Source organism: Corvus brachyrhynchos, unplaced genomic scaffold, assembly GCF_000691975.1.
Source record: "Corvus brachyrhynchos isolate BGI_N302 unplaced genomic scaffold, ASM69197v1 scaffold416, whole genome shotgun sequence".
Classification (NCBI taxonomy): Eukaryota; Metazoa; Chordata; class Aves; order Passeriformes; family Corvidae; genus Corvus; species Corvus brachyrhynchos.
In genome coordinates, this window is record NW_008238439.1 from 929,404 (window position 1) to 957,199 (window position 27,796).

At 41.0% G+C, this 27,796-nt stretch overlaps 1 protein-coding gene across 1 annotated transcript in view; it reads left to right on the top strand.

Moving 5' to 3' along the window:
- Positions 1-27,796, top strand: part of MEIS1 (Meis homeobox 1) — a 107,047-nt gene that overhangs the window by 61,406 nt on the left and 17,845 nt on the right. Inside the window, exon 9 of the mRNA XM_017736522.1 lies at positions 22,173-22,249. Within this exon, the coding sequence (XP_017592011.1) occupies positions 22,173-22,249 (77 nt within the window). The remainder of the gene's footprint in view (positions 1-22,172; positions 22,250-27,796) is intronic.

Below are 27,796 nucleotides of genomic sequence, written 5' to 3' on the forward strand. Positions count from 1 at the left end.
GGGTTTGAATTAACTTCTTAATCCTTCAACCTTCACAGAGTTTTATGGAGGACAGTGACTGTTAAAACCCACAGAATTTTCATTAATTGGCCTCAAATTCATGGCTTTGACCTGCTGTCCAACCTCCAAGGGTTGGTCCATTTTCTAGCATGAGGGAAATTTTGCCATTTTAAAAGGTTGGATTTTGGGTGATACCCTTGGCAATGCTGCTGTTGCTCCAGTTTCATGATTTCTTGGAAAGAGCTTGTCTCATGCACTGTCTTGTAGATTATTTAAGTTGTCAGCGCTGAGCTGTTCTACAAACCTTTGTTTTTAGAACAGAAAGGAAAAATAGAGGGTGCTTCAGTCACTTAGTTCAAGGAACACAGATTATTTACTTAGGGTCTTCTCACATTCGGAAGTGTGGTGTAGTTACATCATCTGTTTTCTTAATATCTGTGATTTAGCTCCATTTCTATTGAAGACAGCCATCATGTCTTAAACTACAGGGCATGCAACATCTCATCAGGGCTCCTCACAGGTCTTGGGAATGGCAGTGATCCAGGCAAGTATTTTGGTTGAAATCAGAAGGTAGTCAATGACCCGAGCCAGCAAGATTTTAGAGTGAGGGAGAATGTGTGTGTGTTTGTGTGTGTGTGTGTGTGTGTGTATCTATTCCCAAAGGACTGTCCTACCTTTGTCCCAATTTCCCACAGTTTCTACCTTGGAGGCACTATTGTGCTGGTGTGGAAGCCACTAGCACATTAAAGAATTTGAATTATTTTGAAGCTGCTGAAACACATTAGTATTTAGACACTAGCAGAATTTCACATCTGAGTAGAAGCAAGGGAATACTGAAAAGTTGAAACATGATAAACATTCATTCAGATGCTAAATTACACTTGCTCTGGTTGTACTAGAACTCCTTTTGTTTGCATAAATATTCTCGGAAATGAGTTTACCAGCAAGAATGTTTGCAGTAATAAGAATTTTTAAGTCAGCAGTAGATGCTTTGCTTTCTTCTCCACCCTCTCCTTTATTTTTATATTTGCAGCTGTGATATTTTGCATCTGCAGCTTCATTTTTGAAATTAGCCTCCTCCAGTCAAAACACGGCAATGTGTTACACGGTCTTTCTGCAGTCAAAGCAGACATACAAAATTCAAGTATCACCTTTGGAAGGGGGACAGAGAGGGAGGGAAAAAGTTTGGTCACCAATTTTTGAATCTGGAAGCATCCATGGAAATATTTTGGCAAACAGTTTGCAATATGAAGTGCATTTAAAGGCAGCAACAGTATCTTGGCAAGCAGTGGGTGAGCAGGAAATGAGGATAAATTAATGGGCTTGGTTGTTCATTATTAGTTGTTTATTTAGCTTGCCCTCTAACACGGTTGCTACAAAAGAGCCTATGTTGATTCTCAGATATGCTTATAAGTGCCAGTGTTAATTTTTTGTTGGAAATCTAACTTTTGAAGCAGTTTCACAGCATGCCAGTGTGCTAGCAAATGACTTAATCAGATCAGGTAATGTGCCAAAATATGAGGCACCAAACCAGTTGGGCATATATCTGATGGGATGTGTTAATCTGTGGTGTAAGATAACCTGCCTTTCAAATAGGGTCACATTTGGAAGTGGTACATCAAGTTGTGTAAGATGCATTCCCTTGCTCTGGCATACAGTCTCCTACCTCTGTTTGCATGTACTTAACCCTTGCCTGGATAAGCAGAAGCAGTGATATTGTGGTGACTATAGTCTGTTTGTTGCTCCAGGACAGGCATGAGAAGTGACTTGGTTTTTTACCCAAAAAAAGGCTTCTTTCCCTTTTCCTGCATTTACCTTCAGCTACACAGAATCTGCACTGTTATAGCTTACATGCTTTTCCTTGTTGCATATATTCAAGAACCCCTAATTCCTAATATTAAGTACTTATGTTTACTGTCTGCCCATCAAAATTATCCAGAGAAAAAATTTCCTTTGGAAGGGAAACTTCTTTTTTTGGTGGTGTAAGTTAAAAGTTTCCATGGGTAATGCCATCCTTTCCAACAAAATGCTCAGCTGAAAATCCAATTTTCAATATTCATAGAGTCATTACTCATGGAACAAATGTATTCATAGAATTGTTAAGGTTGGAAAAGACCTTTAAGATCATCAAGTCCAACCAATCTTATCTTATTGATGAGTCATCATTGTACTTCCAGCTCCTCACCCTGTAAGCTACAGCAGTGCTAAATATATATGTAGAGAGAAGGTAAGTAGGCAGAAAAGAGTTTAAGTTAATATGTAGTTATCTAATTTACCTCGCCTTTTGCATCATTGCCTGATTTAGACCCAGAGTATTTAGTAGAGTGCTCGTTTCACTTCAGTGGTGGGCCATCATTTTAATAAGGCAAGGTCTAGGAGCCTTACCACTTCATCTTTTGCTTCATGAAGCAGAAACTTCTGCCCAGAAAATACTTCTTAGACTTTAGATATAGCATGAATATTCTTTTCTTGACTACTGGTTGGCCCTTTGTAATCCAACCTGTACAGCATTAAACATTTGGAAGTACTTTTAAAAAAAACCTAACCACAAAGAAACCTTATTCTTACAATGGGTCCTCTGTCCCAGTGATGCAGTAAGCAAGATAGTCACGTTAGTGACACTAAAGTGGTCACTTGAGTCACATTAGTAAAACCAGGGGCCTGCATAAACATAAAGATGTTTTCCAAGAACTGTTTTTGAACCCAGAAAGAAAATGGTGGGACTTTGCTTTGGGTGCCTTGCTCTGTTGATTGCTCAAAAGTCAGCTTTGAAGTGAAACTCTTCTTCCTAGGCCATCCTTTTTTCACGTCAGACAGAGCTTTTGGGGCTCCTAAAGACATTTTTGGAAAGGTAAATGCCATGTTAGACAATCTGGCCAGTTAATAGATTCATTGGCAGAACTCTGCTTATTTGCCATGGATTTTGTGCTGATCCAGGAGCTTCACGGTGCTTGTGTGGGAACAGCAAAGAAGATTTCGTTGCTGAAACCTGAGCATGGGTCTGTCAGTGCAGCAGGTTGTAAACCCCAGAGGGTCGTAAGCTGCAGTTGGGGTCAGAATAATTTTGAAACTGGTAATAACCCAAACCTTAGGAATCTTATGAATAAAATGCGATTTTAGTAATGTTTTCATAAACAGCAGTAATGGTGGCATTTTAGTAAACAGTGGCATTACTTGCATCAAAATTGTACCACATTGGCTTTTAAATTACTCCACCTGTCTGTATGAATAGGATTTTCAATGTCGAGGCACACAGACAGCTGCTGCTAACGTTTTTTTTTTTCTCCCTGTGTAGATAATGTTGGCAAATCTGCAGCCATCAAGGCTGGTTTCTGATGTAAAATGGTACCTGACCTACTGGCTTTGGTGCTACAAAAGGAGCAGCTTTAATTACTAATGGTCGTGTTTTAGTTTTGTGCTTGTTGATGTACAAAATGTCATTTTAGTGCGGTGTAACCTCTGGTTCACTTCCACCAGCGATGGTACACTGGCTGCAATTATTTTCAAAATAATTTGTGTTCCTTGGTGGCAGCTTGCAATCCTGCCTTGTTAACTCTCAGATAATTAGCAGGGGTCTGGTCCTCCAGGTCCCTGTGCCCCCAAGTCTCACTGGTACCCCACACCTTGGAGGGCTGCCCTGGACGAAAGTGAAATTGTGCTAACAAATCCCACTTGATTTATTTCTAGGACTGTTCTCTCCCTTGCATTAGGTGGGTTTAATACCCAGAAATTAATGGAATTAATTTTGTCCTCTAACCCTTGGTAAGCCAGAGGGTTTACATGGAGGCAGAGTCAGGGCATGCTGCCTCTCTTCCCAGTTATGAACAAAAGGATAAGGCTGATGCGCTGCCTGGTGCCATTTCGCTGGGTTGAGTTTGGTCAGAATGATCCAGTTACCAGCCTCATGCCAGGCCTTAAAAGGGTTAAAGATGTTAATGGTGCCGTTAAAAATCCAGCTTGCCAATGAGCTATTTTGTGCAAATGGTATAAATATAAGATACACTTGTCTGGCTCATTTGCAAGCATTCTTTTTGACTTCTTTCACACAACTGGTGTTTTTGTGTTTAATTTAACAAGAAATGAGTAGTAAATGAAAGCTGCTGCCTGAAATCCCACTGTGAGCGTGTTTTGCACTTGGCTCCCTAGTGAAAAGGCAATTTGTGAAATTATGTGATAGAGTAATTAGATGAAGCCAGGGCTTCTGATTGTTGCCATGCGTATGTGGTAAAGGTTTGCTGGGGAAAAAAAAATAAAAAACATGGATTATTACCCTGGCAAGTTGGCTCAAAGCTTCTTCATTTATTTGTAAACAGAATATTTAGTGACCGCATAGGAAGTAGCTGTAATCACCAGCTCGTAAAGAAACCACAGCAGAGCTTTTGGATTTTTACAGAGTGCTCATGTAAAATTTAAGCTGGGAGGCAGAATCCCTGTTAATGTAATTAGGATCTAATTTACCACCCTTTGCACACAGATGTAATAATGTCTAGATATTTATTCTATCTTTAAGCACATTACATATACCTCAGTGCAGCAGTTACTGAACAGAAACAGGTGTGAGCACTTTCCGGATTCATTTTTACACTGTAAACACACAGTGATTTAAAGGGAAATATTTACCAAAAAAAAAAAAAAAAAAAAAAAGAGGGGAAAAAATGTCTGCAAATGAGGCAGTAATGGACAGTTGCCCTTTATGTACTGATGGATTTCTCAATGGTTAAGTAAATTAAAGCAAATGCTAGAAAAATCAATAGGCTTGCAGAGTCTTGGTTGTGCCTCATAGACTTCAGGACAGAATGACAGATGTGGTGCATATGACCCATTTAAGTATTAATGCTTGGGAAATTGCCTCTGCGTGCAAGGTTATAGGCCTAGAAATATTGTTATATTAAATTACAGACAATGATATTTTTAAGTATATATGGAATTTATATGTTTCAGTTTAGTTGCTCTTCGGCATTACATTTGTCCTGGAAGATTAGTTGCGGAGTTGTTTCTGTGGAACAGTAAATCAGGTTTAAAAAATGTTTGAACAGTGAATTGTCTTTCCAGGGCTGCTGCAGACCAGCGAGCGTGTTGCACACCATGGGGGGACAGCAATCGTGTTAAGTAAGAGCCACATAGCCAATGTGTTCACTAACAAATGTAGCATATAAGCGAGCCTAAATTAAATGTCATTAAAAAGCAGCTTTTGAAATGGTGAGAGGGCTGGCGCAGTAACATAGGGTTGCTGTTAAATTGGGGTATTCTGTATGACTAAACACAAAGTAAAATCCAAAGTGCATGGTCAAGATGAGCTAAGTAAGGTAACGACCAAAATGGATCTTTCTCACCATCTTCCCCATGTGCGGCAATTGGAAGGGGCGAGTTTGCATGGGCAGGATGAGTGAAAACTGACCCCACGCAGAAATTCTCCTGAAATAGAGATGTTATGATTAATCCAAGCAGGCAGACGAGCTCTAGATGAGATAGTGTTTGCCATCTCTGATTTCTGTCATTTTTTGCACCCAGGCAGCAGGGAAGTAGACCAAGTTAATTGTCTCTTTGTTGCATCTAGAGCGTGAAAATAGCTGGGACCCTGATTTTGGTGTTGGCGTGAAGGCAGAGCAGTGTGTTGGCTGTGCTTGCTGTCGGTGACAGCCCGGCTTACCTTGCCAGTTATCCTGACTTCACCCCAAACACCTGTTTCTGTGAAGGGAGCAGCGGATGCATTTTATATACAACTGCCATGTTTAATATTAGAAAGGAGCTTTAGACTTTCACAGTACCACTGCTATTCCTTGCTGAAGCCATTACATGGGAAGTTTTGTTGTTTTCCTCTCAAACATTAACCATCATGTTTTACTTCCATTTGTTCAATAGATATTTTTTCCTTTTTTTATTTGTTTGTTTTGTTTTGTTCCTTGATTATCTCTGATATTTGATGTTTGGGTACCACTGTCTCCCTTTGTCTCCCTCTTTTCTTATTTTTCTTTTCCCCTAGAGCATGAAAATTCACTGGGGAATAAAGCAGAGCCATCTCCAGGGGGTATAAGGGCTGCACTCCGCTACTGGGAGCGCCAGTGAAATGATGACATTGTGGAGGGGCAGATTATTACTTTTGGGCCTGCTGAGGACCTATTTGCATATTGAGGCTGGATGAGAGCAACTGGTGCTGAGGGCTGTCAGGCCAGGGCTGAGTGATGACAGACCCTTGTCATTTGCCTGCATTCAGCTTCATTGCTATGGTGACAATATGTGGTGATGAAAGTTGCCGCGAAGGGTTGGACAGCATCCTCCATGGTTGCCGTAGCCGACAGCATCTTTGCAACAGCGTGTTTGAGCTGCTGATGGCCCTTGGTGTCAGAGCAGCATCAAATCTCTAATGACAGAAACTCTCCACAGGTTTTTGGGTCCGCAGGGATAGTGCTCATGGCACCATCGCCAGTCTCAGCAACTTCTTACATCAGTGACAAAAATTGTCTTTACCTGCTCTAGTCATTTTTATGTGCCTTGTGGTGGGTTTCCCTGATTTATTTTGTGCGACATAAGAGCTAGGTAAGCTGGTGCTTACCTGCACAGCAGCATGGGGTGGCCGTGGTCCTCCTCCTGCCACGTGTAAGGCAAACACATTAATCAGCATATAGGCAATGGCTGCTTTCGTTAGATATACGTGTGAGGGGCCCTGGTGAACGAGCTCTTTTGTTCCCGACCAAACCAGAAGGGATCAAAGGGCAGCAGGAACCCAGAAGCCATCAGTCAGGGCGGGTTTTGCTGGATCCCAGGGTTGTCAGCTCCACAGTCACCCCTGGCAACTTGGGCTGCCGCCTGCTTGCCTTCCCCACTGCCTGGCGCAGAAGCGGAGCATCCCGTCTCTCAGTTGCTGTAAAAAGATGCTGACATAAAGTCGGCATTTCAAGTACAGCGTGAGCATTGCTGTGCTTCTCTTTGTTATCCAAGTCATTTGAGAGTGAGATTACAAAAATGATAGTTGGCTTTGTAGAGATTCTTTTGCTGCATTCATCTTTAGGATGCGTTTTAAGGCTGCAAATTCATTTTTGGTTTAATGGCAAATGGCAACCCGTAAAGAAGCAGCAGCATACTGCCAAAATGTGCTTCTACACTTCTGCATATAAAAGTTCACTTCTAAAAAAACTTCTGGTATGGCATTTATTTCCTTTGAGCAGATCGATTTATTTTTTCTCCCTTACTTGTGATGTTAAAGTACATTTGGCAGTAATCAGTTTATCCTTATTAGAAGCTGTGGTAAAAGGCAGAGTTGCTGAGTCAATTCACTCCATTTACTTCCCCTATTGAGCCTTAATGTGTCCCAGTCCCCACCCCTTACAGTGAAAACATCATCAGTTATAGGGCTGACAGGAGCCTGGGACTCAGTGTAAGTTGCTCCTTAGGGTTATTCATCTTGCACCAAAAAAACTGGCACTCAACAATATTCATCACTTCCTGTACCTAAAATGATTGAGTAAACAGTGAGGTGAATTATCAGAGGGGTAAAAAGGGGGAAAACTGAGTTTGAATATGTTGGAGGCAACTTCGGGCTCATATGGCAGGAGAAATAGAGCCATCAGCCAACATGCAAGCTCCCCACCAGTGTTTAATATTGCTGCTGAAGCTGGAGGGAGGCTCAGTTATCCTTCAGCCAGACACTTACTGCTTCTCATAACCTGACCTGCAAGAGCTTTTCTATTTTGGCACCTGGGTTGGAAAAGCAGCTTCAGCCCTGGAAAAGCAGCTTCAGCACTGATGCAGCAGAGATGTGCTGGGTGCCCAACTCTCTGTCAGCTCCTTAGGGTGAAATACATTTAAAACATTGCTCAGTTTACTCCAGTTTGATCCCATGATATTTGTATTTATTCCAAAAATCCTGAATCCCCTCAGGCAGGAAATATTTCAAAGCAGGAACTTAATTTTTTTAAGTTTTTTTGTAAATGTGATATGGTAAAGTATTTTTCTCCAAAACCTCAAGAAATACAAAAGCATGGAATAGAATGTGCTTTGTTACCATTACCTCCCCTTCCTACAAAACAAAGCAAAAAAACCTATCCAGCCAAGCGAATCCAAACATGAAAACCTCAAACTCTGGGCTTATTTAAATTTTCAAAGTAATCTTAAAAAAAGAAAGAGGCTCTGCTTTCCTTTGCTCAAAAATATAATGCAATCATGATAAGGGAGGAGAAATTCCCTTAGCCGTACACCTGGTTTGTTTTTATGCCCGGTGCTGTGGTTAGATGGTTGTCTAAATAAACAGAGATTAGGTGGAGGGCTTTATCTCAAAGCTGGCACTGGTTATCACACTGCTTCCTCCCACTCCCTCCCTCTGATTGTGAGTTGTATAAGAAGACTTAGCAAGCATAACTTAGAGCCGATAACCTTTGAATGTTAGTTCAAGGAAGCTGTGCCATAGTAACAACAACAAAAAAAGAAATTATGCAAACTCTGTTACAGACTATTCAAACAACTGGCAATTTGACCCTAATTCTGATTTAAAAGAAAAAGATTCCAGGAATAAACTCAAGTTTATTCTTCAAATCATCTCTCCTTTGAGGAGTCTTGCTTTGAACTTGCTTTAACAAAAGGAATCTGTAATGTTTCATTTGGCCAAATTGCTCCAGCCCTGCAGTTAAGGGTTGAATTGATCTTGATCAGCCCTGGAAGAAGACATTGTTGACATTTGCGTTTGATGGTACATGAGATATATATATATATATATATATATATACACAAGCAGGGGACATAAAGAGAGGCTGCCAGGTGATGGACAGCTTCTGGCTCTCCATGAAAGTGAACAGGAAAAGTCATCATGGTTCTGCATGGGTGTGAAATCAAAATACGCCTTTTCTAAGCGTATCTTGGCATATTGATGGGCAGCATAAAACATGCAAAGAGGAGGAGAAAGGTCTTCAGGGTCTTTGCAACATGCCTTCCATAAAAAAAAACAAACCAGCAAACCACAACCTTCGGTTTTGGAGGGGGAAGGAGGGGGAAGGCGTCCACGCACTACCGCAAGGCAATGTCATCGCGATGTTGGGAAGCCAACTCACAGTGAGCGGGTGAGCGCGGGCATCTCTGCCCTTGTCGTTTGGATTACCCCAGTGCCACGCGCCCAGTTACACAATGCGTAAAGGCGAGGGTTATTTCTAGGACAGATAATTGAACATTAATACTCGTTGACATTGTCGTAGGAATGATATGTCAAGCTGACAGGGCCTATGTGCTTACATCTGCTGATCGGCTGCAGACGAAGGGGATGTTTGGCAGATTAGACCCGGGGCCTTGCCGCCACCGAGCCAGGGATGATACAGCCATTAATCATGAGCTGCCATCTTGGGCTGCCTTCCCAAAAACAGTGGTTGGGTCCCTGCTTTTGGGGGTGGAGGGCATGGTTCGCAAAACTACATCGACCCCCATATGTGTATGTACACCTCTGCGTGCACAAAGATTTATGTACGTGTATAGAATGTATTAAAGAAGAGCATCCCTGGTGCTGCATACGCATGAGTACCGCCGTCGTCTGAAGCAACTGTTTTCAATCTACTAACGTGAGAATAAAAGGAAGCGGAATAGATGAGAAGTTCTTCAGAAGCACTGAGAGCATGATCAAGTTTGATGAGGTGTTTCTGATTATCTCTGTCTTAGGAAGTAAATGACATAAAAATGGTAGCAGAGTTAGCTTTTTTTTCCCTAGCATGTTTTTTGTGCCTCTCTTCTTCTGGATGTCAACAGACCCTTCAAGGCAAGGGTGCTGTAGATAAAGTAGTTACATTGCAATCACTTCTGTCCCCTTCCAGCCAAAATCCTACAAATGGTGCTTTTCAATATCATTTCATAACAATCTTCAGAGAGCTAATGCCTTTGTCACAGCATTTCTACAGCCAGACTTTGCTGCACAAGTTCAGAGGCATGAGAAGCAGATGGAAAACAATTACAGGGGCCTCTGACACTGGAGTCAGTTCTACTTTCTTAAAATAGGGCTAAACATCATGTTTGTAATGTCTCGCGTACAGTTTGGCTCTGCATAAAATGCTACAAAATAGGGCCCTTGAGAACATCCATTATCACATTTTGGTTAACATCACAGATTTTAAAAATCCCAGTTGTACTGAAACCATGAAATAAAGCTTTCATCTGTAAAGATCTAGTTTCTCTTTGTTATTAAAATAAACTAAGCCATTAAACAAAATATATGCATATAATAGTGAAGTTCATAATTTCCTATCATCAAAATGATAAATTCAACTTTTTTTTAATTGGAGCAGTCATCTTAGAAAGGTTTGTGTATAGAACAAGATCAAATGTGCCTGGTTGCTCTTTCTTACTTTGTAACTTGTTAGTGGTGACATTTTTTTGGTCTTTAACTGCTTTCATTTAGGTCTTTCTAAAAGAAATGAGTTTTGTTCAGAAAGGAGGGGAAAGCAGAGGGGGATTTTTGAGCTTGGTATTGAAAAGATTAATTGATTATATCTTTTTACTGTTCTTGTGAATTGTTAATGGCCATCGCATCATAAATGTGCTGAAAGCAACATGCCATCTCAATGCTTTTGCTTCCAAATATGTGGATTGTCTCTTTTATGGTAATTTTTGTGAAGGCATCTGCATGTGCGTGGTGCTTGATATGCTCAGACCTTGAAAGAGACCAGGCAGGAAGGGGATGCTCAGGCTGGGAATGGGGTGGGCACTGGCGACTTGTAGCTGACTGTTTGGATTTTTGGAAAGTCCCTTCCAAAAACCCCTGTTCTGGCCTCATCCATTCATCATCCCTTAGAAGGTGCCCACTGAGGGTCTCACCTTACAAAGCTGAGGACATATCCTTCAGGCAGCCCAGGCTTTGGCCATATTCGCTGCAGCTGAGTGCCAGACATAAAGTTACATAGGTGAAGACAGGTTTGCCATTTCAGGGCTCATCCCCCAAGTGTTGGCCAATACCAGCCCCTGGGAAATGCCTCACACCATGAATATTTCCACTGAAATGCAAAGCTTGATTCAACCAGCCCTCTCTGATGGAGCATACAGTTAGGTCTTTGGAGGCTTTTGAAATCCAGGTGAAATTGGTAGAGACCTGCACTGACTTTGGGGATAAAGGTTATTTTTTATGAGGAAGTCTTCTTGATCCAAGAAGCTTTCCAAGAGGGAAGAGTCACATCCTCGTGCGAGTCTTTTTAATGACGTTTTTATAAGGATGAGAATAAGTACCTAGTGAATTTGTGGGCAAATACATGTTAATTTAGGGTTGAATCTGGAGATTTGGAGGAGAATTGTGATGTGCCTTTTCCCGACTCTCAGGAGATCTAAATCACACTTTTTTTTGTGTAGGTACATGTGCATAGAAATATCGTCCTGGGAACATATATCTGCTTTATTCTGAAATTGGTTAGCATTATCAGACTTGTTTCTTTGCTAAGTTGGGTACATAATTAATTAGAGCAGTTGTTTTCTTTTGGAGACTTCTCAGTTCATCTCTCAGAGTTAAGTTTTAAGGCCAGGCTGGTCAGAAAGCGGATTTCTGTACAGGCCTGCACCCTGAAGCCAGTCAAAGGGATTTCATACACTAAATGGGTGTAGATAAATGAATTCTCTAGCCAGAAAGCAGAATTGCTTAGTCAAGTTTACTGAGTTGAAACTTGTCTATATTATTCATATATGCAATTGCTCTAAACTTGGGTTATTTTAGCAGAAGGGAACTCATTAGACCTAAGGCATGAAGGAGGGAATTTATGAGGGACTTTCATTTTAAATGTAAAAATATTGGAGAGTGAACTTATGGGGAGGTAAAAGCTGGGATGGATAAAATGAGAGTGCCTGTAACAGCTGGCTGGGTGCTGGAAAGTGAAGCCCAGCTCTAGCCCAGGTAAATTGCATTTGAATTTCAACCTCAGATCTGTATGCACTCTTCTTTGGCAGATGTTGAATTGATAATGCCTGTGTGTTAAAGAATTCTGATTGTTTCTTTTGCCACCTTCACAGCTTATGAAAATGCAAGCAGGCCTGCCTAATGAATATTAATAAGAGTGGTAGCTGGATAACACACAAGCCTGTGGCTCTTTGGAGCTTGGGTGAGGTTAGTTGGAGGATTGTTGTGACTGGGAATTTACATGCTTTTTAAGAATAAACTTCCTGAAAGCTTTTACATTCTCCTTTAAAAGCTGATGTTCGTTCACAGTAACATGCTCATGCATGCATGGGGTTTTTTTCCCCTTTCCCTTTCTAGATACATGTGAGATTAATACTACAGATGGCAGGTCCATGTTTTTTAAAACAAGGCAATTTATTAGATGAGAAGAGAAAGAGGCCCCATCTCTTAAATTTACTTCAGTCCAGAGTTAATTGTATCAATAGCAATGGTTTATTTTATTTTCCTTGTTTATTTTTGCCTTTTCCCACACCCCATTCTCCCAGGCAGCTGTGGCACTTATTAGTGGGGCAGGGAAATGACACTGATGAATTCTGCATCTCCAAATGTCCTAGGAGGCTTTAAAGCCCATTTCATGCAGTTAGTTAATCGGGCAGCTCGTTAGGCCCATTGCCGGACCTCACACATGGCAGTCTAATAGCAGGGATAGTTGTGGAGTGGCTGGAGGATGGGAGGGCTCCGAGGACCCAGCTCTTCAACTGGAGCCCCACGGGCAGGCGCTGCCACCTGGTTGGAGCTCCCAGCGATGCCAAGCAGTGTTGGGACTCAGTGGTGACTCTGGCAACATCCCCCCATTTTCACCAGTGCTGTTCTCTGGCTGTGCTGGAGCAATCCTCTCCAGACCTCTGTTTACTCACTTGTAAAAATCCCTATTACTAACCTTTCTGCCTGTGTCATAGGTCCTATTTGATCTGCTCTTCTTTCCCCAGACTCTGTTCCCAAAACTGCTAATTATGCAAAAAACCAAGGTGCCCTTTTTAATAGCTTCCTGCTCATTGAGAGCTGCAGGGGCAGACTTGAAAAGAAGGGTTAGAGTGGGTCAGAACTCAAAAGGCAAATAGAATCAGAGAGATATTTATTTATTATTCAAAGAAACCCACGATCTTGTCTTGATAGTAAGGACTGCTGTGATGCTGCATGGGGTGGAGGTCTTTTTCAGAGTGGTGGTTTAGGGCTGGGATAATCTTGAAAGGTTTCATGAAGGCTCAATGAGGAGGATTTAATGAAGATTCAGGGATTAAGATGCTTCTGCATTATCATTTCTGCCAAATATGTAAAAGGACTTACTGTGCATTCACTTTATAAGTAAACTTACTCTTTCTAAAGCTTTGAAACATGAGGAAAAGCCCCAACTTCAAAACAGGAACACATGTATGCAGTGCATTTCCCCTTTTGCAAAAGGCCTTTTCTTTCTCTTCTCTTGTCATGACAAAAAGGCTTAATTTTTTTAGCCAATATAAGGGGAGAGGGAAGAGGGGGAGAGCCATTAAAACGCAGTTCTTTCAATTACGTCCCATTATTTGTCATCTTTATTGCTTTTCTATAGTTTTCATTGCACCTTTAATAGCACGCCTGGTCAGAAAAGGTGAGCTGGAATGTGAACGCACTTGGCTCCGCCACCGTCAGTGCCTACGAGCTGTGCTCGAATCCCAGTCCCTGTAGATTTTAATGTCCCCGCAGACTGCTGGCAGCCTGCTTCCAGCTGTGGCAGGCATGATGCAGTGAATTGCTTTTCAATGTTCTTTACTCAAATAGGCAGTAATTACAAGCTTAAAGAGGTTTAGTGGTCCAGTAAACTACATAATCACCCCTGAATTAGCCTGGGCTCATCAGTTGCAGTCCAGCAACCTCAAGACTGCTGTTTGTATGCAGGCTTTATCACATAGCAACCTGAGCAGCAGGTGTGGAACAGCAAGAATCCCCCATAAACACAACTGTCTACTGGGGACAATGATCTCTAATGAGATGAGGCTACAGCATCACTGTAATTTAAGTGGGAAAATTAACGCTGGAGAATGTGCACTACTTCCAAGAGTCTCTGCTTCTTCAGAGAAGAGTGGTGTTTTCCTGGCTTCTATTTTTTTCTTTTCCCTCCTTAATTCTTTTTTTTTTTTCCCCCAGATCTTTAAATGCTTCTTTCTTTTTTTTTTTTTTTTCTGTTTTCATGAAGAACGCATTGTGGTTTTGCTTATAAGTTGAGTGGTCTTTATTCTTTTACAAGGATATGTTGTGAATATTTAATGGTGGACAGGGCATCTGTTCAAGGACTTTCCATGCCAACAGAGCAGCATTGCAAAATAGCAGCTTTATCTTTTCATTTCCTTCCTCAGTGGTAGTTTTCTTTTTTGTTTGTTTTGTTTTCAAATAGAAATGTAAACTTGATTGTAACCCCCCTCATCTTGGTGTTGAGCATTGGCATCTTGATGTGTTGGTTGCCTTGAACTCACTTTGCATGACAGCTTGGTCCCTCCATGAGAAAAGGTGTCCAAGCTCTTGGCAGGAGGCTTCCCAATTTGCTTCCCAATTGGCTGCACCTAAGGGTGCTACTACCTTGGGAAACCTGCTTAAAGCTCCTGATCCATCCAAAAGCCTGAGGTTCATATTAGGGATCTGGCTGAATTCAGCAACCCTCCATCAACCTGATCACACAGGTGTGTAGAGTAGGGGATGGAGGTACAGGGGAGTGTTTTTATCCCTCACTTACAGAGGGAGCTCCTGATGTACTGAAGACAGCCTGGGAAAAAGAGCAAAAAGCACAAATAAAAGCTTTCGGCTTAAGTCTATGGGATTACAACTGCTGGCACTGGCATTTCCCAGAGATTGTGGAGTTATTTCTGAGCCCACCTGTTTAGAAAGTCATTTGAGGTAGATAAGGACAGTGACTTATTGCTGAGACAAGGCTTCTGGTTGGGAGATATTTACCTGGGCTAATCTATCTTAGGCTGGCTCTACAAACAACAGCAGTGCTTTTACGGAGTTATCAGGTAGTCGCGATTTCCTTTGGTGTGCCAGTGATATTTTTTCTTCCTTCCCAAAAGCTGCTCACCTAGGGAAGGCTGGGGTTTGCCTTCCTGCCTTTTCGCAGCTGCCTGATAAAGATGTTGGCTTAACTGAAAAGCCGGGTTTCAAGGATGTGAATTTTAGCTCTAAGGCGGTTACAGTCAGATGAAGCATTTCCTCAGTTCCTTTGGTGTCACTTGGCTGTAGTGTTTCATAGTTTATGGCTGTGTGCTGCATTGAGGAGAATTTTGCATCTTTTGGATGCAATTTTTCTTTTAATTTCCCTGTCCCTAGTTATTTTTAGGCTGTGAAAGAAAAACAATTATTAATAAAAATAATAAAGAAAAATGGCAAAGGATGCCAAAGCGCATCACCCATGTCACATTAGCACAAATAGTCTTGATCCTAGAGTAAGAAATCCCTTCTTAAGTGTATTAAGCAAAGTTAATGTGTATGTGCAAGCTCTGTGTGTGTGTGTTTCTGTGTGCACATACATACCGGCACCAAAGGAATGTTTAACATGGGAAAAGCTCCACTCAATTACCCCGGTATGGTGTGGGAGTGTCTGCATAGACTCAGCTTGAACTGAAAACCAGTAGGAGCCAGAGTAAATTCCAAACACTGAGGTCCATCAGAGTGTCTCCAAAAGGAAATAGCAGAAGCACCATTGCTTGGACTAGCTAAAGCTCAACTGGAAAAGGCAGTGGGTAATAATATATGGTATGGAAGGAATAATATTGTAGCAGCCAGGAGATGGATTAGATGAGTTAAAAGGTTTTTCCATTTTCTGACTTCTGTAATATCCTGTGCAAGGGATGATCTGAACTTTTTTTCCTTAATGAGTGCTCACATTATGAGTAATTTGATGGGGCCACCAGAGAAGTATTGGCAGCGCATCCCAAGCCATACCATGTCTCTCCATCAGCCTTGGAAAGGATATTTATGTTAGTGAGTGCCAAAACTTGTTCACAGACAACTCTTGCAAGAAAATTATTTACAAAAGGGCAAATGGGGAAAAAGGAGAAGCTTTTTTTTTTCCCAGCATAACTTCATTAAAAAGGATCACTGTTGTCAGTACCTCTTTTCCCTCCTTGTAAACCCCCACAAAGGAAATGTCTCCTCCACTCCTCTGCCTGCAAAACCACCCCAGCCCCCTTTAATCAGGTTGGCTGTGAACACGTTTGGATTTTTAAATTTCTGGGGTATTGGCTCTGTCTTTTACACCCTGCATTTGCCTTGGGAGAGTCAGATTCTGCCTCCATTCCTCACTTTTTATTTTTTGGCAGTGTTGCCAAAGCAGCCTGCAAACCCTTTTGTAAGGGTAACGATAGGCAGTGTCTCAGAGCCCATCTCATAGGAATGGGCTGATGCAGAAGCCAAGCAGTGGCTTATTGGCCTTGCCATAGGGATACAGGTGAGTCAAAGCGATGCAGCATCTAGTCACATTGCATATTTTGATGCATTTTTGAGTTTAGAAGACCGAGCTCATCTGTTGATTTTGTGTTCATAGTTTGTAGTTCAATAACTCTGGCAGCACCAGGATTTATTAACAGTAATGTTACAAAAAAGACTTTACCGGGGGATATTAAACTATTACAATAAGTTGAGGAAATATTTTCTTTTGAAGGAGGAAAAGGCTGGCTTTGTCTGCAGCATGACCGTGTCATATGGACTATGTTTTCTTGCTGTGCTGAAAAAGCAATGAGGAGCTTGAAATGCCAAAGCCAGCTCACACTTCAACAGCATTATCAGGCTGACTCACTAGTCTCAGCCAAGGAAAAGACTGTGCAAACTTTGCACAGGCTTTTTTTCCTCCCAGCCTCAGAGATGCATTTCTAATAAAACAACTTCCTTCTCAGTGTTTAGTATTTCCTGCAATGTGCAAGCCAATCCCATGGGATAAACAGGATCAAGTTTGCAGCTTCCGAGTTGAATTTTTTTCTTCTCCTCCCTCCCTACCAGGTCACCTCAACTTGGCAATTTTTTACAGCCTTGCCTGAATATAAAGCAGGTCGCAGGGATGGTCTATAAAACCTATTCAGGCAGCCTGCAAAATAGGCAAGGGGACTCCACGCGTTCTCTTTATCGCTCCCTCTCAACATGCCGGTGGCTGATGAAGAGAGGAGGTTGCAATCTTATGACTTTATGGATAGTGATCCAACCATTTTTTGGCTGCTTTGTGAGTGCAGAAACCCCCGTTACTCTTTAGGAGGCCAGAATGTGTGAGGATCTAGGACTCAACTGCTATAAATTCAAGCTCTGTTCTTAGACTACACCATGCACTGCTTTTGTAATGCAAATGGAAGGCACAAAGTGTCCCTTTGATAATGTGCAGTCAGGAGACAAAAAAAGCATTCACTGCAACAGTAAAACTAATTCATAAAGCTGAGAGACAATAGGAAAGCATTATGGATATTAAAAAAAATAGTAATTTCTCATAGATCAACTTGATCATTAATGTAAACAGTTCAAATGCAAATCAGAAGGAGGTAGGGGAAGGGGAAAGACCCAAATGGCTGTGCTGTCACCTTAGCTAACCCTGGACAAGTTTGGGTAAAGCAAGAATTTAGAGTTCAGCATAAAGTCAGTGTGCAGTTTGTCACTGGAGCGCTGATCTTTGGGCTTTATTTTGGTTACTGAGTTAGGCTGGGTTTCTCTTTGGAAACAAGAAAATCACAGTTTTGGGATTTTTTCTCTTTTTAATTTTGATGTTAGAAAACAGTTAATAAATATAGAAAACAGTAAATAAATGAACTCCTGGGGCATAAATTCTAAGGGGGTGATTTCTCTTCATCACCTACCAGAGTTTAGCTCAAGGTCATCTCACCTTGGTGCACTACACTGAGCTCTGGAGGAGGCAGAGGGCTGGAGGAAGGGGATAAAAGGGCTTCCAAAATGGTTCTCCCGGCACGGTCAGCCAAGCAACGGCACTGCCACGATAAGGGCAATGCTGGACGGTTGCCACAGCCTCCTTCTAACAGAGCATGCAACCTTTCTCTTGGGGATTGCTTCTGCTTCAGTGCTGTAGTAGAGCTGGTTGGCAGCCTGGGTGTTGAGCCGGTTCGGTGCCGTGAGGAATCAGTAATCTGGGGGGTGAGAAGGGCAGGATTATTTTCCCATTTTTCTGGCACCATTATGATGCACTGCTGTGGCAGAGGAGGAGGGGAGGGAGTGCTGTTGATGCCGGGTTACAGATAAGATAAAGTCTGTCACTGTCCTGGCATCCAGCATTTCCTGCCTGGGGTGGAAAATTTGAGGAAAGGAGTACATTTGGACAAGGTGTAGCATTAAGAGAATGCCTTGGATGCTTTCCATCTGTACCTAATGCAGACTTCACCCACCATCTGTAGTTAAAGGTGATTAAAAAAAAAAGTCTCATTGTTTCTTTTTGCTAAAAATGCTCTCAGCTGCATTAAAAAATGGGCTTTTATTAAGACTACTGCTCGCTAAATACCATTCATAAAACAGTGACAAGAAAATATGATGGAAAGTTAAATTTTTCTCTCTGTCACTTTGATTTCTTTGTTACTGCTAAAATGACTGCTCTGACTCATATTTTGCATAGTTATTTTTACCTTTTCAAATGTTCCTTAACTGTTCATATTACCCTGGGCAAATCCCCCAGGGATAATTTTCATTTGCATGCAGACTTTGATGGTGTTATTAAGCAATCACTTTCTGTACTAAGTCATTATTAAAAGTAATACCACAGAGCCTCAAAAACACATTAATGGTGCCAAACAATCCGCATTTCAGTGCTAGATTTATGGAAAGGGAAAAGCACAAGGTCTCATATCATTTGGTGGATGCTGCTCTGTAGTTCTGTAGCAGCAGCAGGCTTGATCAGAAAATATCAGAGCCAAATTCAGAGCCCTTATCTGTTGTCAGCCTTATTTCTTTAAACGCCCTTTCTTGGGTCTTTTTTTGTTGTTATTTTTTAAACCTGCCTGCTTCCTACTTGTTTTTCCCCTTGGATTTGCCCTTTTCCTCTGGCCTTGGCAAGAAAGCCTGTCTGCAGTCTTCCAGTATACACAAGCTGGACTGGTTCTGGGAAGGAGGGTCAGCCTTCCCATCTGTAATCACTGTTTTATGGCTTTCACTCGAGGTGTTAATGCAGATCAAATGGAAAACAGTCCAGCATGAGCGTTACAGCTTCTCGTGCTGCCCTGCATACGGTCCCAATCGTTAATTCTGATTATAAGACCTAAAGGTAATTCTGTTTGCTCTCCTAATGCATTGCAGCTCTCCCGGTGGTCTGGTGTCTCTTTTCTCCAATTCCCATCTTGATCAATTGTTTGCAAATAATTAAGCTTTTAAGAGATAATGGTAGGAGCTAATGTACACAACAAAGTAAAGGTCTCAAGTCACTGTTTATTGAACAGTTTGCCTTGATATCCCAAAGTGATCCAGAGTGATAGGTGGACTTGTCAGCTGGAGTCACTGCAGTATTTTTAGTCATTCTTCCATATATATTTATATATTTAGTAAAATTATAGAATATCTCAAGCTGGAAGGGACCCATAGGGATCAAATCCAACTTTCTTCTCCTCACAAGACTACCTTAAACTTAGCCATTTGAGTAAGGTATGTTTTATATATTAATACAAATATAATATAATCTACACACCCACAAATACATATATCCATACCTATGTGCATTTATTCCTTCAAACAACTGTTAAAAAGTTTTCAGAAGACACTGGTCATTCTTGCACAGGTGGAATAAAGACCAACAGCAACAGTTTTGATTGAATTTCCTCTTTCTTCATAAAATGGTAGTTCTCAGGGTTTCCCCCTTTCTCTCTGTTGCAATGTGATGTCTGCCTTTGCCTGTAGCACAGGCCTTCCAAGCCCTGTGGGTGGGAATGCAGCAAGGCTTTGAATGTTTTAATAGCAACCTAGCCTGTGGCACGCTGATTCTTTGTCAAGTCATTCCTATTATTTTATTTTATTTTTAGTCTACAAAGGAATAACTTGTATGATCCACAGAAAGCTTATATAATAAGGTTGCTTAGTGTTTAAGATTACTTGAAACCACACCGAATCATAGTTAAAAAGCCTGCAACATCGTGACCCTTTAGCTAAGAGGGATTAGCTGTGTGAAATCACAGGCTGTCATGTGATTATGGCAATTACAGATTTATCATGAAATTAAAAGTTTATGCAGTACTAGGATACGAAAAAAAAATCAGATGACCTTAGACATACCACGATATGAGGAATTTGTAGTTTGGGACTTTTAAAGCAATTATTTTTACAGTGACAATATTATTCTGATGGCTAATTTTATCCAGTCTTGTCTATTTAAAAAAAAAATGTCCAGAACAATTGAAAATTGCTTAATGGAGACAGACTTCTCAATTCCAATAGCTAGAGGCTGTCTAGTAATTATTGCTTGCTGCATGAAATTAGATACAGTTTGTTCAATTACTTAAAATTAGATCACATGTAAGGTGGCAAAGCAAAATAAGAAAAAAAAAGACTAATTCTGTCCTCGCTTGATAGCAAAGTAATGAAATGAGAAGTAAGCTGTAAAGATGAAAATGTTACAAATCATGTCTGTAGTGTATGGGTTTTTTTTGTTGAAGGGAAGCAAACTGTTGTGTTCAGATAGATGGACATAAGTATGACAGTTGTGGATGAATGTGTGTAGAAGGCAGGTCAAATACATGCTAGATTTTTGCACGTGTAAAATGCAAATTACCCATAAAAAAGAAGTCAAATCCCCTTCCCTCTGTTTTTCACTTTACAATTCTGGAGCTGTTTCATGTACACACAGAAAGTACAAGGGATGGTTTACAGGTGTGCAGGTCATCTCTGGGCTTCCTGTCAAGAAAACAGTGCTTTTAAAAGAACTGAAAATTCCTCAACATTTTTGGGTGAAAAAGAGATAAGAAGTCTCTTATGAAGCTGGTGGCCGTGGTGGTGGGCTTTGAAATAGATGTAGTAAGTTAAGAGAAGTTGCTGGAGTTACAACAAAAATCCCTGTTTGATAATGTGAGGTGATACTTGCATGTAACATAGCCATGAGAAGTCAGACTATGCTGTTTACAAGAATATATAAAATCTGCTAAATAGCTATAATACCAATAAGATTGTGGAATTTTATGAGGTTTTAAATTCTTATGGTTTACAAGGTTTCAGTTTATGCCTCATGTAATATTACAGTGAAGAATGCATCCAGAGAATAAGGGAATATTTAGGGGGGAAAAAAAGGATGAATGTGTAACAGCAAATACTTTGTGACAATCAACTGCTAAATGGTGTTGGGATAGGACTAACCAGTTATATCAAATGGTCTTTATTGAAATGCTATTAAGCACCTTGCACCAGTCCAGGTCTGAATCAGATATGTACTGAGACTTGGGCATCCAGGTTAGGAGCCCAACCAGATCCTCAAAACAGGATTTTTCCTTGAAACTGTTACATTTGCAGTATTTGGCCATTTCCTTTTGGGGCAGTGGCATTTTTGCATAGATGGGAAGGACAGAAATGATATTTCTACATTTCAGACTTGGTTGTGGTTTTTGCTGTTGATTTATTAAGCAATCCGTATTCATGCAGAAGCAAATTTTCTCAGAAAGCAAATCAAGTTCTCACAAGAAACTTATGATTGAATTATAACATTATCTTCAATTAAAGGAGTATTTCTTTTCTGTCTCTTAGGATTACCACAGCACAGCTATGTTAATGTCAGGCAAAAATGTGCTGATTGTTGACCTTGCGTTGGCCTGTGTTCAAAACACAGGCATTTGTTTATGTTCGGGATTCTGATCTTATTTGCAAATTATTTTGAGGCACTGGCAAGTTTTGCCTTCACTATCTCAGAAAACATCAGTGTGTTTTAGTTTTACAGAGAAGTGCTTTATCACATTCTTTGTTGTTCTTTTAAAAACAGAAAAAAAAATAGATTATTTGACTCTAATCGGTCATTTGAGACAAGTACAAAAAATTTTCAGCTAATGCAACAAATATCCTTCTCAAGTATCAAGGTACTGTCAGTATCCTAAGCAGTTATTTCTCCACTTCACTAATCTTTATAATTGGCTTGTCTTTTAGTGCCATTAATTAAGTGATGTAGTAGCCCATTAATAATTATAAAAGAGTGACACACCTCAGCATTTTCACCTTTCAATAATAGATGTCACGCTTCTGTTTTGGGTTGGATTGGGTGGGAGTTTGGTTTTTTTTTTAATTTAAAATAAAAAGTAGGCCAAAAAAGCACATTGTTTTAAATGTTTGTATTTATTTTGGTGTCTTATAGCACCCTTACCCTTCAGAAGAGCAGAAAAAGCAGTTGGCACAAGACACAGGGCTCACTATACTTCAAGTGAACAATTGGTAAGTAATTTTCCTTAGTGTTTCTATATTGCCACTGGCACCCTCTGGCTATTCCTTTGTGGTTTTGGGGACACACCTTGCCCTTGTTGTTCCCCTCCCCAACATTTTATTGATACAAAAGGGGTATAACCAGGTGAGTGGTTTCATGTGTAGAAAGTATGAGGTTTGCCACTGTATTCTATTCTCTCATCATTTGGGCAGATCTCAGTGTATTCACATTTGATACCAGTCCTCTTTCTGGCTGAGGATGCCTGTTCTTCAACAGGAAGGTACATCCATTGCAGAACATTGGTCTTAGAAGAGGTTCAGATGTTGGGGGCAAAAAAGGGCCAAATGGCCCCATTTCTGCTGAGCATGTTGTTATTTGGGGCTGCTGTCATGCTTTTTAAAGTGTTGTTAGAGGGGTTTTTCTTTTGACTGACATCTTTGTATCTCTTTATCAGTTTGTTTTAAAAATCCAGTTTATGAATGAACTTTGAGGACAATCTGGTTCTTTGCTGCTCAAGTATAGTGTGGAGCAATTTTATTTATTTGTTCCAGCTAAGGGTTGGTGGAGCCCCTGCTCTGTTAATAGTAGTGATTCATTTGAAGGAAGTCAGGATCTGTGCTGTTTCTGCAGCTGCTAACTGTTCGGGGTGTGGTGAAGGTAACCAGTGAAAATTACTCGTGATTTAACTATCGTACAGCAGCAAACCTCTTTAAAAAAATGTTTGATTTATTACCCTTTATTTATTTATTACCCTGCATCAAAATGTGGGTTCCTCCCACTATCCTGGAACAAGTGTCATATTTGAAGTGTATTGCAATCTAATACCTTGTAAAACTAAGTGTATCTAATTAATTGTCCTAATATTTTTAGATTAGTGTTTATGATGGGAAACCTTATCCTCTTTGAAGTAATACCCAGAAAATGGCCAAGGCAAACAGCAAGCCTGCTGGGGAAAAGGGAGGGAGGAATGCCAGTTTGCAGACAAAAGTTGTTTTTTTTTTTTTTCCTCGTTCAATAAGTGTCAGAGATTAATATTACTGAAGCTCTGATTACATGGCCTAATCCATTTTAGTGAATAAATTTGGTCTTGATGTCCATTGCACCTACATTAACAAACCCTCCTCTCTTAGAGAGAGTAGGAGCCTATGGGAGAGATTTCAGATATATTAAACCCCATTACAGAAAATGTAATTTCTGTCAATATAATCCCATGTATTCTTCAATTTAGTACTTTAGAGATAACAAGCTACTTACAATATATTTGCCTTTGGAGGATTAATTTACAAAGTGCACTATCTGGGAGACACAGGCGGGCTCACATAAGCATAGCTTGTAAGGGTTATCAATTTCTGTGACCCCACAGCAGCCCTGGGAGATCAATTTTTTGAAGCCCTTTAAGATGCTGAATAAAGGAAAATACCAAATACTTAGTGTATGTGAAGTATGCTTCCAACATGCTTACTTTAAAATGGAGGATTAAAAGGCACAAAACATAAAATTTACGTGTCATAAGGTAGTGTAACCCACTGTATTTTGGCTCAGCCGGAAAAAATTAGCGTTTGCTTCAACTTTACATCCTCCAGCCTTCATCCAGGTGCTACCCTAATTTATATGGTGGTCCTTCGGTTTAACGATGGGTGCTTTGGCCCACTAAGAAGCTGCGTGTATTCATCAGGGTCTTGTTTAACAATGGGGTGGAGTAAGGGTGTGTTGCTCCTGCAGGGTCTGGGAGCACAGGATTCAGCATGGACAAATGTGCCAGTTTGGGATGGTCCATCAAAAGAAATTTTTCAAGATGATGAACATAGGATGAGTTCAGCTAAAGTTGGTGGAATTTCTCCAGAGTGACTTTCAGTAGGTTTTCTTTCAGTTTTCTTTCCAGGGTGTTTTTCAGTACCCATCTCACCTCGAATATGAGGAGTTTTTACTTTGGCTTTGTGTCAGGTGTGTTCTTAAAAGTTCCTTATGTGCAAGGAAAAAAAAAAAAAGGAGGTCAAAATACATTATAACTGAAGTCTTGTGGATGTAGGGCAGGCTTCCTCTGCTTAAGCTAGTTTAGTGATTCTGCTGTGGTGTTACAATTGTATAAATTATTGAGACAATTCCCCTTCTCTCCCCAGAGGCACAAGGATTTAACACTATAGAGGCAGTGAGACTTTCTTAAATCACAGGTGGTGGGCAGAGATGCCAAAATATGGCAATTCAGCCCTGGCTTTTTGTAATGCATGCTAAGGAACAAGGAGACTGTGAAGCTGTTGCTGAGTGTGCAGGTTGCACGGGGAATACCCAGCCATGAGGTGACCAATGAGCTACTCATCCCCTCCCAAATCCTGAGGGCAACCTTCTCAAACCTTTTGCTGGATCTCTTTTCTTCTAAGGCAATGTGCAGAAGAAACTCTTCGTACCTAAATGTTTTGCTGCAGGGGAGAGCTAACATATAATTTCTGGTTAGTTTTGCCTTTCTTAAGCAGGCTCATAAGTCATTCAGCCACAACTCACAAAAAAAAATTTGCCTTCCTCCTTAGATTCTTCCAAACTTGTTAACACACATGTACATTTTTGTATTAATGATGAGTCATTGTAAATCACTGTTGCAGAGATTAAATAAAATGCTGAAGGGCAGGCTGGGTGCAGATCAGTCATAAATTATTGGCAGCAACACAGCGTGTGGGAATACATGAAATGTGCATGAAAAACATAAACTCATGTCTGGTAGCATGGTCGTTAGCCCAGACTGGGAATTCTGGATTTTCTGGCTGGATTTAGGAGTTTGCCACAGACCAGTCAGTGAAGAGAGCGTTTGTTTTCTGCAGATTGAAAGCATTTAAACAATTTTTTTGGTCATATTTTGAATGCCTTTTCAGTATGTGCTGGTTGCATACTTCAGTTCTCTGCCCTAACAAAAAAAATGTGGATTTTCACATATGGACTGCCCTGGTGTTGGGGCTCCCCAGGCTGATGCGCATAACTCCTATTGATGGTGGAGGAGTCGCAGGAATGGGGTGGTGATGTGAGATGTGCCAGAAAATATATCCATGGACGCTCACATGCCTTTAAAAATACCACAGTCCCTTTACCATAACCCTTTTCCTGGGGTAGTTTTATTTTTCTTGAAGTAAAGAAATAATCCACGCAAAGGATTTTTCCCTTGTTTTTTTCCCCCCCATGACACCTTTGCCTGTGAATCACCAGCATTGCCTTCTAGGACCATCTTTTTGCCTCAGTTGGATGTTTCTGTTGTGGGAAGAGGGAGCCCTTACCCTGTTGCAAAATAAAAATAAATCTGTGGAAGGTATGAAGATAGCAGAGTTCAAATGCTGTTAGTCTAAATGAACCATTCAGGTCTCTGTCCTATCAGTTGTTTGACCCCATGGCAGTTTAGGGTTCCAGGCTCGGTAACACGAACTAGAAGGGGCACTTGTATGATGCCTATATGGACGTGGTAGAGACCTGACCAGGTACAGGTTAATAAGGTGCTTTTCCCGGGTGATAAAAACAATGAATTGAAATATCCAGGAGATGTGATCCAATCACTTCTTACCTCAGCTGAGAGCCAGTCAGGCTATATTGAACAATCTATACAGTTTTCTTGTTTACTACATTCCAAATGAATCCCTTCCCATTAAGAACTAATGGTAAGTAATTACTGGTGGTAGTCTATGAAGAAGAGAGAGCAATTCTAATCAAGGGCTGTGTTAGGTGTCAGACACTTGTTTATGTTTTAGAAAGGTCTTGGTGCACACAGATAGATTTGTATACTTGTAGAACAATGTGCCTATATAACCTCCTTACATGTGTATGTCTGTATGTGACTGTCTCTCTAAATAGTGTTGCATCCAACTGCATTAAAACGATCCTTAAAAAAAAAAATTGAGAATTAAAATCCTTAAAGCTCCAGCCTTTATTAGGTGTTTCCATTCTGCTTTTTTCAAAATGTCCTTGTGCTATCTGGGGCACAGCCTAGACAATGCTGGAGCAGCTAGTCAATATTTTATCTTGCCCTCATTCTTCCGTGCTTCGTTTGTTGAGCTGTATTCAAACCATGCTTGAAGATGGAATTAATAATTACTGCTGGGCTTTCCTGTGGCACTTACTGCTGTAATACCCAAGTCCTTCCCTGACCTCCACGTGCTTATATATGCATACAAGGTTGTGGGTCTGCATGGTATTTTTGCAATTCCCCTGCAAAGAGAAAGAAAAGTGTTGTCCTGGTTCACAGGGGAAGAAGTGAGGCTCAGAGAGGTCCAGGTCCAGCACAGTCATAAGTTTTGGGTTGGTCTGGGACTTTGAGGTGACTCAAAATTACAGCAATTTATTTGCATGTAGAGTCCAACGATCATTGAAACTTCCTATTTCGTGGAAACTCCAAGTTTTGAGTGCCTTGGTGTCTTACATTGCCAATGTCCACTGTTGGGAATGGAGGAGAGATGTGAGAAATCAGTAACTTACGGTGAAAGGTTTGGGTTCAATGATTTACTCAGTAGCTCTCAAGAAGTCCAAGGAAGCAGCAGAGCTGAATCTTCTTCTCCAGTGTAGGTAGCATTTGGCTGTAGGAACCAGGACTGGCTTGCTTTTCTTCCTGCCTTAGTCATTCAACTTTGTCAAAATTTATTTCCTGTAGAAATAGACTTTTTTATTTTATAATGCCCTGGCTTGTTCTTTTAACAGACATAATTGTCATTGGGATGCTTGAGGCATTGAGCCGTATCGAAAATGGTAGCATGAGCTGGTAACTGAACTGTAAGGAAGTGCATTAAAGACTAGGGTGCAAGAAACTCTAGTAATACAGTGTCCTAAGTCCTGAGTTCTTGATTTTGTGGTCTTGGCTTCTTTAAATGTGAGTTTTGTATATAATTTCCTAGGCTTGAAAAAAACCTCCAAAGAAATCCCAACCAAACATATTGGAAAAAAATTATCAAATAATGTAATCAAAGAATTTCCCTAATCTTACTCTTGGAGTCAGATGAAATGGATTTTACTGAAACTTTGTAAGAAAGACATTTCAAAAGGGCTCCAAGACCAGCCCCAAGATGAGTGTGGAAAATCAGAGATGGACTTGGGATAGGAAGACCTGAGCACCTTCCTGTATGTAGCACTGCCAGCTCAGGGCATAGACACACAGAAATAATTTATTACTCTTTTAGTCCCCTCACAACTCTCCTCCAGCAGGAAATTTCCTTCTGCCTCCATTTCTTTGCTTGTGGGTAAGACTAGTGGTAGAGCTTTGCTGCAGTAGTTGCATGGGGCAGGGGAAGAAGCGCTTTGCCATGGCATGGGCAGGCAGGGTGTCATGGTGGGGACAGGAGGATTCTGCACTTCTCACAGGGGAGTGCTCCCCAGAACCCAGCGATGAATGGGGAGCACCACTGTGAAGGGTGTCCTTTCCATCTGCTCGTCCTGGCTTGCAGATGGTGGGGTTACGGATGGAGCAGATGGGGGAATGCAGATTGGGAGATGCAGATGGAGAGGTGCAGATGGGACCAGATGCAGATGGGGCAGATGCAGAAAGCCCCTGCCTGCCCCTCCACAAAGGGACAGGGGAAAGAGGAATGGCTGGA